The 19,634-nt window shown below is 39.8% G+C and overlaps 2 protein-coding genes and 1 non-coding gene across 32 annotated transcripts in view; 2 read left to right on the top strand and 1 right to left on the bottom strand.

Moving 5' to 3' along the window:
• NLRC4 (NLR family CARD domain containing 4) overlaps positions 1–1,619 on the top strand; it is a 42,912-nt gene extending 41,293 nt beyond the window's left edge. For all 3 annotated transcript variants that reach the window (XM_515390.9, XM_054678313.2, XM_001164519.8), the window contains exon 9: positions 1,303–1,619. In XM_515390.9, the coding sequence (XP_515390.2) occupies positions 1,303–1,595 (293 nt within the window). In that variant the 3' untranslated portion in view covers positions 1,596–1,619. The remainder of the gene's footprint in view (positions 1–1,302) is intronic.
• A 362-nt stretch (positions 1,620–1,981) lies between these two features.
• Positions 1,982–19,634, bottom strand: part of SLC30A6 (solute carrier family 30 member 6) — a 57,715-nt gene continuing 40,062 nt past the window's right edge. For 23 of the 28 annotated variants that reach the window (XM_001152780.8, XM_016948309.3, XM_054678321.2 and 20 more), the window contains 3 exons: positions 18,558–18,605; positions 16,361–16,429; positions 1,982–5,799 (listed from right to left, as the gene is read on the bottom strand). In XM_001152780.8, the coding sequence (XP_001152780.1) occupies positions 5,299–5,799; positions 16,361–16,429; positions 18,558–18,605 (618 nt within the window). In that variant the 3' untranslated portion in view covers positions 1,982–5,298. The remainder of the gene's footprint in view (positions 5,800–16,360; positions 16,430–18,557; positions 18,606–19,634) is intronic. The other 5 variants (XM_003308976.6, XM_054678318.2, XM_063789170.1 and 2 more) reach the window with 2 other exon arrangements.
• LOC112208321 (U6 spliceosomal RNA) lies at positions 11,392–11,498 on the top strand. Its single transcript, XR_002942723.1, has one exon. It is a non-coding gene; the product is annotated as a U6 spliceosomal RNA (small nuclear RNA).

Consider the following 19,634-nt stretch of genomic DNA (forward strand, 5'->3'; position numbering starts at 1 on the left):
GATTGTACAGCACTGAACCTTTCCTTCTTTAACTTGAACTCTTTAGTGGTCTTCTCACTGAGACAATGGAAAGGAACTTTTAAAACCTCTTTTCCTACTTGGAATCCAAACTGAATCATGGACCTTCATTTCCATAAGGGTCAGTTTCTGGAACATTGTCTAATATTACACATCTCCCAAGAAACACAAGTTTAATATACAACAAATTAACCCTCCAAAGTTGGGTGAGGTACACTAAGACTAAGATGAGCTCGGATGAGCCGAGTAATGTGGATTGATAAGCCAGGCATACATCTTCTGCAATTTGTGTGTGATACTCTGGAGTATAAACATGTAAGTAACAGAGTTCCCATGTCCAGTCTGCCTGTCTGTCCACTCTGTACTTCAAGGTGAACTTAGTCATCCAGAAAAGGCCAGGTAGGTGGGTAGGGCTAACGCTTTGCACAATTTAATATGTGTAATTAACACAGAGCTAGTTTTGTGAAATCCTAATGTTGTATACTGGCCAATCTGTATGATGGTAAATGACCTGAAAGAAAGGTATTTTTTCTTATTGCAAGACTCACTTGGGTTCCAGTACCACCTAAACTGGTAACATGGGATAAAGAATGAACACTAAACTATTTGTGTATGTATACACACACACACACACACACACATCCTTTGTATGTATGTGTGTGTGTGTGCATTCTTTGTGTATCAGAAAGACAGGATATCCACCTACCCTATGTAGGAAATACTTTAGGTGCCCTATTCTGTAAGGAATGGAGGAACTTCCTGAAGAGGCTCGGGAGGGTTATACATAAACAGGTAAACAAAAACACCCAAATCTTTAGATACTGAAGGAGGCTCACTTACTCAAGTTTACAGTTAGGAACATACCCATAGAAACAACAGTTAGGTGGTGTTTACTTTTTCAGAAGAGGAAACGACTTAATATTGCCAAAGATTGACTCCAGGTTTGAAAACAAGTACTGAATATTTAATTAAAGCAACCTTCCATTTCCTAGGAGTAAGGAAAAGGGAAAAAAAAAGTAATTCATTTACATATTGTTGCTACCTCACTACGAATCACTATTTATCAGATTCCCTTATACTCTAGGAAAATATAATAGACCATATTCACAATCACTGCCCTAGCTATAGAGAATTATATTAATAATTTCTTTCTGAGGCAAAGCACTGGTTCAAACATGGCCATTTCAGAGTGAAAAAAAAAGTATGTAAAATAAATGTAGAACCTATTTCTCTTTTTTTTAAAAAAATTTTTCTTCCAACTAATATACTTATTTCTTTACCCAGGTGCATTTTTTGGAAAGAACCCTCTGAAAAACTTCCAGCAGTTGAATTTGGCGGGAAATCGTGTGAGCAGTGATGGATGGCTTGCCTTCATGGGTGTATTTGAGAATCTTAAGCAATTAGTGTTTTTTGACTTTAGTACTAAAGAATTTCTACCTGATCCAGCATTAGTCAGAAAACTTAGCCAAGTGTTATCCAAGTTAACTTTTCTGCAAGAAGCTAGGCTTGTTGGGTGGCAATTTGATGATGATGATCTCAGTGTTATTACAGGTGCTTTTAAACTAGTAACTGCTTAAATAAAGTGTACTCGAAGCCAGTAAGTGCTCTGGGACCTCATTATTTTAAGCCTGGTAGTTAAAAAAAATCTTGCAAAAGGATGCCAAAGAAGATAAGGAAGTGGAAAGAAGTTTAATTTGATGATTAAAAACATGCAACAGTTTTGTGTCTTAGCTCTCCTACTAGGATTATCGGCTCCTTGAAGGAACTCTCATTCATCTTTGTGTTACCTTTGGTCTGGGTCACACCAACTGGTATACTGAATGCATATTAACTTAGTATAGTGCCTGGCATGTAAGAGATTCTCAACAATATTCTCAATAAATATTCGCTGAATATGAGATAAATTATTAATAGCTACTGAATAAAGAAAGATTATTTAAAACCAGAGAGGAAACTCCATATATGTTCTTTAATCCAAACAGTTTAATTCAAGCAATCTGGAATATAAAAAGCACTTTCTGATATTAGAAGGAGATCAGACTCCCAAAAAAGATCAGCATTCTTTAGTCAAGCAAAACTTGGAAGTTTACAAACAGCTAAATCAGAAGCTTGAAATTCAGGTCCTCTCCAGTACCTGCTACATTATATGTAATTCCAAACATGACTTCAGAGATTAAAGAAGAAAGGGAAGATGTTTCCCATTCTTTTGTACCCTATATAAACTAAGGGTACCCTGCCCTAATCTTTTTTCCAACACTTCCCCAAATAACCCTTCCTTACAAAGAAAGAAGTCTAAGAAAACTCTCTCATCTAAATATATTTAAGTAGAGGCAAGCCTGAAAAAAACACAAAAACCTAAATGGTGTTAGGCTGTGGTTCACCTATTCTCATGGCACCTCAAATTAATGGCTTGGGTGTTGGTGTAGGTAATGCTTGGCCTGTATGTTGAGGTAGTCACTAGATAAAATTCTGGGCACAACATCCGTTTAGCAATTGGGCATACATTCTACAGATTTAGCCGTAACATTTTGAAGCTGATTATTTTACAGATCAACTAATTAATTCCTCTCCCTAACTTTACAGATGAGAAAGCTCAGATGATTTGCCCCTGGGTTATAAAACTACTTCCTTACACAGTGGCAGCATCAGAACTGGAATTCAGATCTCTTGCCTCCTAGGCAGTGTTTTTCCTATTATAATATGGTGACTTCGTAAAGCAGGGTTAATTACATTCCACAAAGCTTACATCTTAATCACAAACAACGGGACAAATATTTAAATTGAACTTCTTTCTCTGTCTAGCTTCAAGTGATTCTGTGGCAAGATTTACTAGTAAGGCTGCTGCCTATAGGCCTATGCTGGGCAAGTTCCTTATTTTCATATCCAGAAGTTGGTCAGAGCTTGGCAAATAAGACTTCTCTATATAATAATGCATGGCCCAATGTCCCCTGTAACATCTTACATGCAGGACGTAGGGCCAATTCTTTCATAACCCACAGGCAACTGTGAGTGTCCTTTCTCAAATAGTGAAGGTAGGTATTAAAGCACCTTTGGTGGGACAGATGCACAGGTGTTGCCTCTGAATTGGTGTTGAGGAAGTAGGCATAAAACCTCACACAGAACTGTGTTTGGTACCTGAACACTTTAAAATCCTATGGGGATGGGGAAGACATGCATGGGGTGGCAGCACATACCTCTTAACCATAACTCAGGACATGGCAGTTCAGATTTCATGCATGACCCTAATACACATTTAGTTGAGATCAATGGAGGAAGAAGAATCATCCTGTAATAGCAGACCAGTAACAGATACAGTAATAGTTGGAAAACATAAGATAAAGGCCAAGGAACAGGTTGCCTTATTACATTTTACGAAGTATCATTTTCCCCAGTAGTCAAGGTAGTGTAGGCTGTATTTCTTTAGCAGGTCACATGCCTGAACAGGGGTTGCAGATGCCAAAGACAATGACCAACTCCTCACTAAGAAAAAGGTATTTAGGACATGGTCACTTATTACCACAGATGACAATTCTGCTTGACAGAGATGGCTTCTTGGATGTTTTTAATCCACAGCGAAGAAAAAGGATTTCAAAGTGCTGCTCCTATTTGAAAGTGATTGAGTTGACTGAAGAAACTGTTGCAAAAGAAAAACAAAAATCTTCTCTAGATAGCTGGCTGATGGCTGGGAAAGTCATAAATCTCCAGGAGCATTGGATTCCAGGAAAGTTAAGTCCATTCTCAAAATTCCATTTTAAAACTGTTATGGAATGCATAATAAAATACAACAATAAAAAACCCTCCTAGGTCATGTGTGACTGCTGCTTGTTATACTTTTTGGAAGTAATACTAGCCATGTTAGAAAGTCCTTAAACTCTGCATTTGGAAAACAACTAAAAAATAACATAATCTATGTAATTCTCACATTTCATCACAGTTACCAATTTCCCATTTTTGACAAAGCAAAACAAAAAGAAACTGCCCACTGCAGACCTAACAATGCTGTATTCTATAATCTAAGGTCCATTATGCTTTGGAAAAATTATATATGCTCAAATTCTTTGTGCAATTTGAAAAGACATCAAATTCCATATTATGTATGGAACTCCATGTGTTTTGGTAATATATTTGATATATTTTGTTAATAAAATAAGAAATTAAAAAGCCAATGAATGAAAACGTGTCAGGAAAGATAAATTCATTATGTCAGTAATTTGATTAAATGTAACATAGAAAATTGGGATTCTTTCACTGCATATCACCAAAAGTTTGGCAGTCACTTAATCAAAATAAAACACTGAGAACCATGGACTATTTACAAATGTACTAAAATTTTTAAAGGAGAGAAACTTTAACAAAAATCTTGATAATTAAAAATTCAAATTGTGCTAGATAGAATGTATTCCAAAATTTCTGCTAAAAATTTTTGCTTTTAGTTTGTAAGACATAATTCAGGAGAACCTCAAAGAAAAATTTAGCAATTAAGTTTGGAAAAGCTATAAAAGAGACTTTTACTTTTTGAACAGACATTTTTCCCTTTTCCAAAATGTGTATTATTCAAGAAGCATATTTATAAATTTCATTAAAGAAAATATCGGCCAGGTGCGGTGGCTCACACCTAATCCCAGCACTTTGGGAGGCTAAGGTGGGTGGATCATGAGGTCAGGAGTTCAAGACCAGCCTGGCCAACAAGGTGAAATCCCCCGTCTTTACTAAAAATACAAAAATTAGCTGGGCGCGGTGGCAGGTGCCTGTAATCCCAGCTACTCAGGAGGCTGACGCAGGAGAATCATTTGAACTCAGGAGGCAGAGGTTGCAGTGAGCTGAGATCATGCCACTGCATTCCAGCCTGGGCGACAGAGTGAGACTCCATCTCAAAAAACAAAACAAAACAAAAACTAAGGAAGCCTTAATAAAGTACAGCCTTAAGTTAATAATAATGTATTGGCCGGGCACAGTGGCAGAGCAAGACTCCGTCTTACCTTATAAAGGTAAGGTCACATCACACTGCAGTCAACTACAAAACCAAAGATATCAAAATCCAAATTTAAAGAAACACATTTTCTAAAGGAAGGCTATTTAAAGCCTTTAACATTTACGAGGATTTCACTGTCACAAACACATTTTACAAAAATATAGTTTCATAGGTTTCATGAAATGTGAACAAGCCTACTATTATCTAACATTTAGAGTAAATGATTAAACAGTCAATGCAAAGTTGGATTACTAAATAAATTGGAAGCCAAGGAGTCAATATTCCTTATAAAAATAAGTTAGAGTCTATCATGGTCTTGGTTGTCCAATTCTATTATTAGTTCCATATCTACTTGGTATATTTGTAAAACCAGTCCTCAATCCTTGATTTGCTCCAATTCCTGGAACTCCAAGTCCTTGATTAAGCATGCTGCTGTAAGGTGTGTGTCCATGATAGAGACCAAAACCATAAGGCCTTGTTTGTGTGTTTAGAAGAATAACTGGATTCACATTTTTCCCAGGAGTGTTAAATGAAAATTCTGGAGGTGGACTACTAGGTTTAGCTGGAGTTGATGTAACTGGGTTCAAATCATCAGTACCCTTTAAAAGAGGCATTGGGATTACGTGATGATCTGAAAAGTTTAGGACATTGGCTGCAACAGGCCCAGACAATAAGGCAGGCCTAATCCAGTCATCCTTGAAAATTTGAACAGTTAGAGTAGACACTAGAGTGTACAGCCTGTTGGTCACATGAGCAAGAACCATTTGTTCATTGGCATCTCGTCGAATTCTTACATGCACTGATCCAGCCTAAAAGGGGCAAAATCATAACAAAGAGATTGCTTAGAATTAGACTAACAAAAAATTCATTAGATAAAACATTTTATTTATGATTTGGTAAGTTCCTGGCATTTTCTTTGAAAGAAAAAGCTTAATGTTAATATTTCTTAAAGACTACTTGCTGGTGATTATCATTGTAATGAGTTAAATAATTTGTGAGTCTTTAAAATACAAAAAAAGAAATATCCATGTAGGAACAAGATAGGAATATTATAATACAAGGAAGAATATAAATGAAACATACAAAAAATACAATGTAAGAGCCGAAAAGGTAGGTATTAATTCCAATTGAAGAGGACTTCAAAAGAAGATGGCATTTAATCTAGGGTTGGTGATTAAACAGAATTTCAAAAAGTAGAGATGCATTCCACACTGAGGGAAAAGCAATGAAAATGTATGGCATACTTGGTAAGAATAAGCAATAATACCAATATACAAAGAAGTCCTGGCCGGGCGCAGTGGCTCACATCTGTAATCCCAGCACTTTGGGAGGCCGAGGTGGGTGGATTACCTGAGGTCAGGAGTTCGAGACCAGTCTGGCCAACATGGTGAAACCCAGTCTCCACTAAAAATACAAAAAATTAGCCAGGCATAGTGGCGTGTGCCTGTAATCCCAGCTACTTGGCAGACCGAGGCAGGAGAATAGCTTGAACCCAGGAGGCGGAGGTTGCAGTGAGCCAAGATCGCACCACTGCACTCCAGCCTGAGTGACAGAGTGATATCCTATCTTGAAAAAGAAAAAAAAGAAGTCCAAGTATTTCAAGGGGCAGAAGAAGGAGGAGGGAGAGAGAAGAGAGGGAGAGAAGGAAGAGAGGAAGGAAAGAAGAGAAGGAGAAACAGAGGAAGGGGCTGGGTGTGGTGGCTCACGCCTGTAATCCCAGCACTTTGGGAGGCTGAGGTGGGCGGATCACCCCTGACGTCAGGAGTTCGAGACCAGCCTGACCAACATGGTGAAACCCCACCTCCACTAAAAATACAAAAATTAGCCGGGTGTGGTGGCACGTGCCTATAATCCCAGCTACTCAGGGGGCTGAGGCAGGAGAATTGCTTGAACCTGGGAGGCGGAGGTTGCAGTGAGCCGAGATCACGCCATCGCACTCCCAGCATGGGAAGAGATGAAGGGAAGAAGGAAGAAAGAAAAATGATAGGTAGGTAATAAGGTTAAAAAGAGGCTACCAGAGGACTCTAAAATGATAAGGAATTTCGATTTAACATCTGCAACCTAACAGAAATAAATAATCAGAGTTCAGAAAAATTGTAGGTATAGATGACTGGAAATCAGGTAGGAAAAAAACTTCAACAATCTAGATTATAAATGAGGAGAGCTGCCAAGTGCAGTGGCTCATGCCTGTAATCCCAGCACTTTGGGAGGCCAAGGCAGGCGGATTGCCTGAGGTCAGGAGTTTGAGACCAGCCTGGCCAACATGGCGAAATCCCGTCTCTACTAAAAATACAAAAATTAGCTGGGCATGGTGGCATGCACCTGTAATCCCAACTACTCAGGAGGCTGAGGCAGGAAAATCACTTGAATCCAGGAGGCAGACGTTGCAGAGAGCAGAGATCATGCCACTGCACTCCAGCCTGGGAGACAGAACAAGACTCTGTCAAAAAACAAAACAAAACAAAAGAGGAGAGCTGAGCCAGGCCAAAAATAGTGGGATCAGAGAGGGACAGACAGATATATCATATTCCAGAGGCAGTAATGGAAGGACTTGATACCCAGCTGGAAGTAAAGGATGAGGAAGACTGACTCATCAAAGATGGTATCAAGGCTTCTAAGGGATAGAGAACACCAGGCATTACAATGAGAGTTAGAAGTATATTCGTTAACTTGAAAAAGTGTTTACCATAAATTATGGGTTTTTTTGGTTTTGTTTTTTTGTTTTCTTTGTAGAGATGAGGTCTCACCATGTTGCCCAAGCTGGTCTCGAACTCCTAGGTTCAAGCGATCCTCCTGCCTCAGCCTCCCAAAGTGCTGGGATTACAGGCGTGAGCCACCATGCCCGGTCCATAAATTATGTTTTTAAAGTAGATAATCAGCAAATGATCCTATTTTGGTTAACACAAACACACACACACACACTCCCCCAGCCTGAGCAACATGGTGAAACCCCATCTCTACAAAAAATTAAAAAAATTAGCTGGGCGTGGTGGCACACATCTGTAGTGCCAGCTACTCAGCTACGCAGGAGGCTGAGGTGGGAGAATTGATTGAACCTGAGAGGTCGAGGCTGCAGTGGCTGCACCACTGCACTCCAGCCTGGGTGACAAAGAGAGACCTTGTATCAAGAAAAAAAAAAAAAAAAGAATTCAACCCCATTTACAATATCCACAAAAGAAATAAAATACCTAGAAATACATCTAACCAAAGAGGTGAAAGATCTCTACAAGGAGAACTATGAAACACTGCTCAAAGAAATCACAGATGATACAAACAAATGGAAAAACATTCCACGCTCATGGATTGGAAGATCAGTATCATTAAAATGGCCATATTGTCCAAAGCAATCTATAGATTCCATGCTATTACTATCAAACTACCAATGTCATTTTTCATAGAAGTAGAAAAAAATATTTTAAAATACATATGGAAGCAAAAAAGAGCCCAAATAGCCAAAGAAATTCTAAGCAGAAAGAACAAAGCTGGAAGCATCACATTACCTGAATTCAAACTATAAGGCTACAGTAACCAAAACAGCATGGTACTGGTAAAAAGACAAACACATAGACCAATGGAACAGAATAAAGAACCCAGAAATAAAGCCACATACCTACAGCCATCTGATCTTTGACAAAGTCAACAAAAATAGGCAGTGGGGAAAGGACTACCTATTCAATAAATGGTACTAGGATAGCTAGCTAGCCATATGCAGAAGAATGAAGCTGGACCTTCACTTTCACCATATAAAAAGATTAACTCAAGATGGATTAAAGATTTCAATTTAAGACCTCAGCAGGGTGCTATGGCTCATGCCCTGTAATCCCAGCACTTTGGGTGGCCGAGGTAGGCAGATCACCTGAGGTCAGGAGTTCAAGACCAGCCTGGCCAACATGGTGAAACCCTGTTTCTACAAAAATGGAAAAAAAAAAAAAAAAATTAGCCGGGCGTGGTGGCAAATGCCTGTAGTTTCAGCTACTTGGGAGGCTGAGAAGGAAAAATCACTTGAACCCAGGAGGCAGAGGTTGCAGTGAGCTGAGATCATGCCACTGCACTCCAGCCTGGGTGACAGAGCTAGACTTCGTCTAAAAAAAAAAACAGACCTCAAAACTGTAAGAATCTTGCGAGACAACCAAGAAACACCTACAGAATGGGAGAAAATATTCGCAAACTATGCATCAGACAAAGATCTGATATCAGAATCTATGCAGAACTTAAAAACTGAACAAGCAAAAAACAACCCCATTAAAAAACGGGAAAAAAACATGAAGATACATCTCAAAAGAAGTCATACAAGTGGCCAAGAAGCATGAAAAAAATGCTCATCATCACTAATCAGCAGAGAAATGCAAATCAAAACCACAATGAGATACCATCCCACACTACTCAGAATGGCTACTATCATTATTATTATTTATTTATTTATTTATTTTGAGAGAGTCTTGCTCTCTTGCCCAGGCTGGAGTGCAGTGGCGCAATGTCAGCTCACAGCAACCTCCACCTCCTGGGTTCAAGCAATTCTCCTGCCTCAGCCTCCCAAGTAGCTGGGATTATAGGCCCACGCCACCATGTCCAGCTAATTTTAGTATTTTTAGTAGAGATAGGATTTCGCTATGTTGGCCAGGCTGGTCTTGAACTCCTGACCTCAGGTGATCTGCCTGCCTCGGCCTCCCAAAGTGCTGGGATTACAGGCATGAGCCACCGCGCCCGGCCAGAATGGTTATTATCAAAAAGTGAAAAAACAACAGATGCTGGTGAGGCTGCAGAGAAAAGGGAGTGTTTATACACTGTTGGTGGGGATGTAAATCAGTTCAGCCACTCTAAAGAGCAGTTTGAAGATTTCTCAAAAAACTTAAAACAGAACTACCATTTGACCCAGCAATCCCATAACTGGGTATATATCCAAAAGAAAATAATCTTTCTACCAAAAAGACACATGTACTTGGATGTTCATTACAGCACTATTCACACAGCAAAGGCATGGCATCAACCTAGGTGCCCAATAACACCTAGGATTGATGGGCACCTAGGTTGGATTGCTTAAGGAAGAGTTTGAGACCAGCCTGGACCACATAGCAAGACTCTATCGTTATAAAAAATAAATTAGCCAGGCACACATATGCAGTCCCAGCTACGAGGAAGGCTGAGGCAGGAAGACTGCTTGAGCCTAGAGGGTTGAGGCTGCAGTGAGCCATGACTATACCCCTGCACTCTAGCCTGGGTGACAGAGCAAGACCCTGTCTCAATAAATAAAAAATAAAATAAGACATAAATAAAGAAAAATAAAAAACAGAAGAACAGAGACAAGTATCAAGGATGACAATATTTATCTCTAGATGGCAGAATTATTGAGGATATTTACTCTCTTTTTTATGACTTAGTTACAAGTTTTTATTTTCTTAACAATTGGGTACTATTTGCCTAATAAGAACTTAAAAAAAAAAAATATATATATATATATATATATAGTAGATGGCCAGGCATGGTAGCTCATGCCTGTAATCCCAGCACTTTGGGAGGCTGAGGTAGATGGATCACTTGAGCTCAGGAGTTTGAGACCAGACTGGACAACATGGTAAAACCCCATCTCTACAAAAAATACAAAAATTAGCCGGGCGTGGTGGTGCGCGCCTATAGTCACAGCTACTTGGGAGGCTGAGGTGTGAGGATGGCTTGAGCCCATGAGGCAGAGGTTGCAGTGAGCCAAGATCATGTCGCTACACTCCAGGCTGGGCAACAGAGCCAGACACAGTCTCAAAAAAAGAGTAAATAAAATTAAATAAAATGTCCAGCAGACACTCCATGTTGGTCTCTAAATAAACACAGATTTTCAAAAAAGAAAAAAATTCTTACAAAACATAAACTGCACATAAATTAGCCAAATTGTTTAGTAACAATGTATCTGAATCTATGACTTGAAATACTAAATACAGAAAAATAGTAAGAGAGCTACTGTCAATCATGAGACAGAGAAAATATCTATATTCCTTGAATTTAACTTCTAGTTTATTACTTTTAGCTAAGACAAGCCACGTCTTGAAATCAAGTCATCTTTGATTTTTCCCTTTTCTTTTGCCACTACCATTCACAGTTGTCACTACCTAAGTATTAAAGATGCCATATCCTCTTTCAGTCTGATATGGAAATCAAAGTAATTAAAATAAGGAAACTCTGTTTTCAGAGTATGAACTTGAAAAGTCTCCTATAATTACAGTGCATGCGTTAATCTATGGCTTTTGTGATATTAACTTTTAGCAGCTCAAAAGCTTGTTTTATTAAATCCCTGGGTATTAACCAGGGACTTCATAGGTGTGGTTTCTAGATGCCAAGTTCTGAGTTGATGACTATATTCTTTGTGTTTATAAGCCATCCAATGTCATTAACGCAATTAAAAGAATGGTTAAGTGGTCACTTCGGCAGCACATATCCTCAAATTGGAACGATACAGAGAAGATTAGTATGGCCTCTGTGCAAAGATGACATGCAAATTCATGAGGCGTTCCATATTTTAAAAAATTAATTAAAAAAATAAAGGAAAGAATGGTTAAAAATGAACATAAGACTCAAGGTGTGTAGTTCTAAAAGGCATTCTAGAAGGCAATTTGGGAATTTGCATCAAAAGCCATAAAAATGTGAATATTTTCAGATTTACAAAAACTTCTAAAAATTAATCTTAAGAAATAATCATGGATATTTACAAAGATTATCCCATAAAAATGTTTATCCCAGGCTGGGCATGGTGCCTCATGCCTATAATCCCAGCACTTTGGGAGGCCAAGGTGGGCAGATCACAAGATCAGGAGTTCGAGACCAGCCTGGCCAAAACAGTGAAACCCTATCTCTACTAAAAATACAAAAAATTAGCCAGACGTGGGGCATGGTGGGGCATCTGTAATCCCGGCTGTCTCTTCGCAGATTCTACAAAAAGAGAGATTCCAACCTCCTGAATCAATAAAAAGGTTTAACTCTGTCAGATGAATCTACACATCACAAAGCAGTTTCACAGATAGCTTCTTTCTAGTTTTTATCTACTTGGGAGGCTGAGGCAGGAGAGTTGCTTGAACTCAGGAGGCGGAGGTTGCAGTGAGCCAAGATCATGCCATTGCACTCCAGCCCAGGTGACAGTGTGAGACTCCGTCTCAAAAAAAAAAAAAAAAAAAAAAGTTTATCCTAGACCTGTTAATATAGGAAAAATAGAAGCGAACCTAAATATTCACTAAGGGACTTATGAAATAAATTATGGCATATTTAGATAATGTAAAACTAAGAAAACTAAAAATTATGTTGGGATTCTTGCAAGATGGCAGCAGTGGTGGCAGTGTTTGAAATGCCTCAAATATTTCCATTAAAACAAAGAAAGTAACCTAGTACCCATATGAAAACCCAAATAAAAGGTATAAGACCTTCAAGGTAACACAATCTGTGCAGCAGGAAGCAACAGCACATCTGACTGACCTAAAAACCCCAAAGCGGCTAACAAGACTTAATGGAAATCTAGGACAGCCAATATGAGAAAAGCAGCTGCAACTGGGAGTTTTGCACATTACAACAGTGGGCAAATACACTGGGTCTGCAATAAGGGCTGCAATAGTCTGAGCCCTGTGAGTTCTCGAAAGTAACCAGGCAAAGCTCCCCTCCAAAAAAAAAAAAAAAGCTCCATATCAAAAAGAAACAATGGCAAGAGAATCCAAACTGAGTAGTACAGTTGAGACAAAGGACAGAAGAAGTTCAGATAAAAATGTAAGGCAGGGCCAGGCACAGTGGCTCGTGCCTGTAATCCCAACACTTTGGGAGGCCAAGGCAGTAGGAGTGCTTAAGGCCAAGAGTTCAAGACCAGCCTAGGCAACACAGCAAGACTGTCTCTACAAAAAAAATTAAAAAGATCAGCTGGGCATGGTGGCATGTACCTGTAATCCCAGCTACTGGGAAGGCTGAGGTAGGAGGATCATTTGAGCCCAGACATTTGAGACTGCAGTGAGCTATATCTGTACCACTCACTCCAGCCTGGGTGACAGGGCAGGACGCTGTCTCCTTAAAAAAAAAAAAAAATGCTGGACACAGTGGCTCACTCCTGTAATCTTAGCACTTTGGGAGGCCAAGAAGAGCAGATCACCTGAGGTCAGAAGTTTGAGACCAGCCTGGCCAACATGGTGAAACCCTGTTTCTACCAAAAAATTCAAAAATTAGCTAGGCATGGTGGCATGCACCTGTAGTCCCAGCTACTGGGGAGGCTGAGGTGAAAGGATCGCTTGAACCTGGGAGGCGGAGGTTGCAGTGAGCCAAGATCATGCCATTGCACTCACTCTAGCCTGGCGACAGAGTGAGACCCTGTCTCAAAAAAAAAAAAAAAAAAAAAAAAAGGTAAAAATGGCAGAGAGGAACAGAGCCAGAACAAAAATCTTTCTTCGTTCACAAAATCATCAGAAGATGGAGCTCTAGACCCATAAATTTGTACACACTACCCTAAACCACTCCTAATTTTAAAGTTCAGGAAAACTAATTTCACATAAAAATGAGCAACAGAAAAGAAGAGAGGGTCAAATCCCACACACAGTTATGTAAGAAAAAGAGACTATAAAACAGATTATAAAAGATCACCAGACAGATAAAACTATATGTCAGATAAAAACTATAACCTACTTTTTAAAAACCAATCAAAAGATATAAAACAAGATCATAAATGAGAATTAGAAAACCTTAGAAATGAGATGACAATTGTAATACAAGAAAAAAAGATCACTTTAGAAATGAAGACTTACTCAGAACAAACACAAACATAAGGAAACATACAGGTATACTTTAAGAGACACAAAAGGTTAAAAAAAATCAAAAGGAAATTAAAAGATAAGAATTTGAAAGAAAATAACAGTAAGAAAGGCAAAGATCCAACATATTTAACATGCACATAACAGAAGTTTCCACAAAAGAAAACCAAAGAAAGAGAATAGAACAAATATTACAAAATACAATTAGATGTTTTAAAAAATTATTTTTGAAACAGCATTATCGAAAGCGTGCACTGTGGGCCGAGCGCCGTAGCTCATGCCTGTAATCCCAACACTCTGGGAGGCCAAGGGGGGAGGATCACTTGAGGTCAGGAGTCTGAGACCAGCTTGGTCAACATGGTAAAACCCCATCTCTACTAAAAAAAAAACAAAAATTAGCTGGGTGTGGTGGTGCGTGCCTGTAATCCCAGCCACTCGGGAGGCTGAGGCAGGAGAATCGCCTGAACCCTGGAGGCAGAGGCTGCAGTGAGCCGAGATTGCACTACTGCACGCCCACCTGGGCGACAGAGCAAGACTCCGTCTCAAAAATAAAAATAAAAAAAAAAAAGAAGAAAGGGTGCACTGCATACCTGAAATAACTCATGCAGAATGACCAATGCCAAGACATATTCTAGTAAAGGTACTGAACTTAAAAAAAAATCTTTTGGGCATCCAGGCAAAAAGATCAAGTGACATATAAAAGGAAAAAAATTAAGACTATCGTTAGGCATTGTCTCAGAAATGCTTCATGCCAGAAATAAAAGGGATAATGTGTTTTTAAGAAACTTGAAACAAATGTGTACTGAAGAGTTTATATCCAATCAAACTAATTTTTAATTATAATGTCCACAAGCTGCTTTCAACATTCAAGAATTTAGAGAATATTGTTCCCAACGGCCCCTTCTAAAGAATTTAAAGAAGTGTAGTGTGGTGGGTCCCCCACTAGGTTATTCGATGATGTATGTCCGCTGCCCGAACTCTGAAGGCCAGGCAATGAGCCAAAGCCATGGTGTACAGTCGAGGAGCAAGCGACCCTGAGAACCAAAGATTTTAGAGAGCATCTGAGACCCTACCAAGGAAAACAGTCTCATTACACACATACAGCAGGCAAAGAGCGAGAAAATTAGCTTAAAAGCAGCTTAGAAATGGGAGGTGGGTAGATCTCTAAAGCTGTCCTGCTTCCCAGGAGTGCCCCATAGGTAAGTCCTAACAAACTCACCTACTGGCCATGCTGGACCTGTCCAAGTCATTCTTTGGTCTCTTGACACTCTGGTCATTTGGCACCTTCCCAGTAAGGAGGGAGGGGATGTTACAGTCTCAAGTTTTTCTTGTAATAAGTTTTAGACATCCAAAATAATGAGAGAGGGAAAGAGTTGGGGAAGGTGGAGGTGAAGCAACCATTTTCCCACTACAAAAGCATAGCCTGAAACTAAAGACTGCAAAGTGGGTAATATCATTGAACTGCTAGACCAGCTTTGATCTGTTTATCTATAAAATTTGTGTTATATTAGAAAAATCAAACCCTATCTGTTTTTTTTTTAAATGATACTGTAGAAGAGTATTTAATGACATAGAAAACTGTTCATGATTAATTAAACAAAAAGAGCTAATTATAAAACAGCATGATCTCATTTTCTGTTGTTTTTTTTTTTTTGGAGACAGAGTCTCACTCTGTCACCCAGGCTAGAGTGCAATGGCGTGATCTCGGCTCACTGCAACCTCTGCCTCCCGGGTTCAAGGGATTCTCCTGCCTCAGCTTCCCGAGTAACTGGAATTACAGGCGTGTGCCACAACCCACGCCCAGCTAATTTTGTATTTTTAGCAGAGATGGGGTTTCACCACGTTAGCCAAGTTGGTCTCAAACTCTCAACCTCAGGTGATCTGCCCGCCTCGGCCTCCCAAAGTGCTGGTATTACAGGCGTGAGCTACCGCGCCCAGCCCGTGATCTCATTTTCTAAGGAAAATAAATGTATAAACACCAAAATATCAACAGCAGTTTTCTTTAGATGATAAGATTATAGTGCTTTACATTTTCTGTATTTTCCTCATCATTCCTAACGTACGAGTAAAACCGTGTCATAATAAAGTCTCTCTGGTATTGAGGTTCAAACTGAATTAGAAAATACGAAATTTTACGCTGAAGCAAGTTGTGTTACTGTAGTTCTTCAAAATATTCAGCAAACTCTCCAAAATGAGAACTACAGTTAAAAAAGAAAGCAATTGCACTTTTAATTTTTTTTAACATTTTCTTATTTGGAAATTACACTGACTACAAATTTGTCTTATCTGGACACTCCTGTATTATTATCATTAACATGTTTGATGGAAAAAAAATAAAAACATTCCTCTGTTGTTTGGGAGGTTAAGGCAGGAGGACTGCTTGAGGCCAGGAGTTCAACACCAGCCTGGGCAACAGAGTGAGACCCTGTCTCTAAGCACCAAAAAATCCCTCAATTAGGTAACTGAATTCATGTACATTTTAGACTCTGCTTAACATAACTAGGAATCAAAGTCTCTATAAAAATTTTAAGGAAATACTTTTTTTCAGTTTTAAAAATGGAAGACTATATTTTAAATTATAACTAAAGTCATATGTAAAAGAACATACCAATGAGCCAAAACCTAGGGTCCAAAAATGTTCATTTCGGACTTCTAAAACTCCATCTAAGGTAGATACCTACCAAAAACAGAAAGAGGTGATCAGAGTTGTCTGTACTTAACATATCCAATGCAGTTTAGTCACATTATGGACTTAGTTTAAACTTAAGAATGACACAGCCAAATCCTGCACAAGGACACTCATTAGCTAAGAGAAGTCTCAGACCACTCAAGATACCATTCCTGTTTGTTCCATACTGACCCAAGACCTTGCTTTCCTCGTTTCTTGCTTGCCCCAATTCTTTTAGAATCAGGTCCCCACTGCTCAGTTTTAAACCCCTACCCCAACCAATTTCTTCAACAGTGTATGGTTCTTTTCATATCGATATGGAATATATTTATATCTAGCACTTTGTGGTATCAGATTTTTTACTTAATTTTTTTGTTTTCTCAATCACTTCTTTCTCTGAAATCCCTTATAACAAATCTCTGCACAACACAGGATGTTGTTTGGATGTGAGTCTAGAAGAAATTCCAAGGCCAGATATATAGTGTGTAGCCCACTGGTACAGTTGCACAGGACACATACTCAAGGCCAGGCTTCACTAGTTGAGAGTAGTAGCCAGTTATACTGGTAAAAGTGGCCTCTGTCACACTGACAATCAAAGGTTTAAAATAGTTTCAACATCAAAATAGTTCATTATTTTATTTCTTCATTAGTTAGTAGGTGGAAATTTGTAACAACTTAAAAGAAAGTCTAGGCTGGGCACGGTGGCTCATGTCTGCAATTCCAGTACTTTGGGAGGCTGAGGTAGGCAGATCACTTGAGGCCAGGAGTTCGAGTCCAGCCAGGCCAACATGGCGAAACCCTGTCTCTACTAAAAAAGTACAACAATTAGCCGGTGGGAAGCAGAGAACACGGCACTGCACTCCAGACTGGGTGGCAGAGTAAGACCCTGTACCCCCTGGAAAAAAAAAAAAAAATCACAGCATTTGACCGGGCACAGCGGCTCATGCCTGTAATCCCAGCACTTTGGAAGGCCAAGATGGGAGGATGGCTTGAGAGCAGGAGTTCAAGACCAGCCTGGTCAACATAGCAAGACCCCATCTCTTTTTATATATATATTTTAAAAAAACAACAAAAGGCTGGGCACAGTGGCTCATGCCTGTAATCCCAGCATTTTGGGAGGTCACGAGGGGCGGATCATTTGAGGTCAGGAGTTCGAGACCAGCCTGGCCAACATGGTGAAACCTCGTCTCTACTAAAAATACAAAAATTAGCCAGGCATGTGGTGGGCGCCTATAATCCCAGCTGCTTGGGAGGCTGAGGCAGAAGAATCACTTGAACCCAGGAGGCGGAGGTTGCAGTGAGCCGAGATTGTGCCACTGCACTCCAGCCTGGGCGACAGAGCGAGACTCCATCTCAGAAAAAAAAAAAAAAAAAAAAATACAGAAGTTAGTTGGGCAGGCCAGGCGCTGTGGACATGCCTGTAATCCCAGCACTTTGGGAGGCCGAGGTGGGTGGATCACAAGGTCAGGAGTTCAAGACCAGCCTGGCCAACACAGCGAAACCCTGTCTCTACTAAAAATACAAAAATTAGCTGGGTATGGTGGCATGCATCTGTAGTCCCAGCTACTCAGGAGGCTGAGGCAGGAGAATCACTTAAACCTGGGAGACGGAGGTTGCAGTGAGCCAAGACGGCACCATTGCACTCCAGCCTGGGCGACAGAGAAAGACTCTGTCTCAAAAAAAAAAAAAAAGTTAGCTGGGCATGGTGGCACGCGCCTGTAGTCTCACCTACTCAGGAGGCCAAGGAAGGAGAATTGCTTGAGCCTGGGAGGTGGAGGTTGCAGTGAGCTGAGATTGCGCCACTGCACTACAGCCTGGCAACAGAGCAAGACTGTCTCAAAAAAAAAAATAACTAAATAACTAAATAAAATAAATAAAAATCACAGCATTTATAATAGGGTGGTCATTAGGCCATTACCTTCCACATTCACTTCAAGTGAATTTGATTTCCAAATTGAACAATTCCTCATATTTTTCCACGTTTGCCACTATATTATGGCTCCTAGTATGTTATTGTGAAGAACATGAACTTCCCTCAAATAAAATTCAAGGTAGAGTTGAATAAAGTATTAGAAGTATCCACCTTTTCAATTCCCTGATATAAAATAAAATGATTTTATTTACTATTCCATCTTACCTCTCTGATGAGTTTGTCCAACTGACCAATAACATGGGGTGGTGTTGTCTGGGGAAAAATACAATAAAATATGAATAATGGGGGAAGGAAAAAAGTTTGCCAACAATGGTCCTGAACCCCCTCCCCAAAAGGATTTTAATCATGTCCTATCATGATTTAGAGAAGAGAGGTTTCAACTGGCCCCACTAGTGGAGCAACATCATCAACTGGCCCATACCTGTTTTTTTATCTTGAAGATAAGATAAAAAGATAAATAACACTTAAACAACCAACCAACCAACAAAAAATCTTTGGGAAATGGTTACAAAGGTCGTATTTTGTATAGGGCATAGCACTATGCAACTATTATCTTATTATTTTTATTTTTTCTGGAGATGGAACTACTGCCCTAAGTTTTGGAAAAGGCATAGGGTAAGACAGAAGGAACCACAGTGCTTACATGCACATCCAGCCCTGGGAAACTGCCTTTTTTTTTTTTTTGGAATCTCGCTCTGTCGCCCAGGCTGGAACGCAGTGGCGCAATCTTGGCTCACTGCAAGCTCCGCCTCCCGGGTTCAAGCCATTCCCCTGCCTCAGCCTCCTGAGTAGCTGGGACTACAGGCACTCGCCACCATGCTCGGCTAATTTTTTGCATTTTTAGTAGAGATGGGGTTTCACCGTGTTAGCCAGGATGGTCTTGATCTCCTGACCTCGTCATCTAACCACCTCGGCCTCCCAAAGTGCTGGGATTACAGGCATGAGCCACCGCGCCCGGCCGGAAACTGCCTTTCTATTCATATTCAGGGTGTTCCTATCATTTCAGTAAGTAGCAATGTGTCATTTAAGATTTTAAGTTTGAAATTTTAAAGTCTCACTGATTCAGTGGCAGGAAATAATAAAATAGTCATAAGTAGATTACACAAAAGCCAAAGCACATTTACTGAGGGAAAATAAATATCTAAAAAAAATTTCAGGCCGGGCGCAGTGGCTCACGCCTGTAATCCCAGCACTTTAGGAGGTTCAAGGCGGGTGGCTCACCTGAGGTCAGGAATTTGAGACCATCCTGGTCAATGTAGTGAAACCTCAGCTCTACTACAA

This window comes from Pan troglodytes, chromosome 12, assembly GCF_028858775.2.
Source record: "Pan troglodytes isolate AG18354 chromosome 12, NHGRI_mPanTro3-v2.0_pri, whole genome shotgun sequence".
In the NCBI taxonomy this organism is placed as follows: domain Eukaryota; kingdom Metazoa; phylum Chordata; class Mammalia; order Primates; family Hominidae; genus Pan; species Pan troglodytes.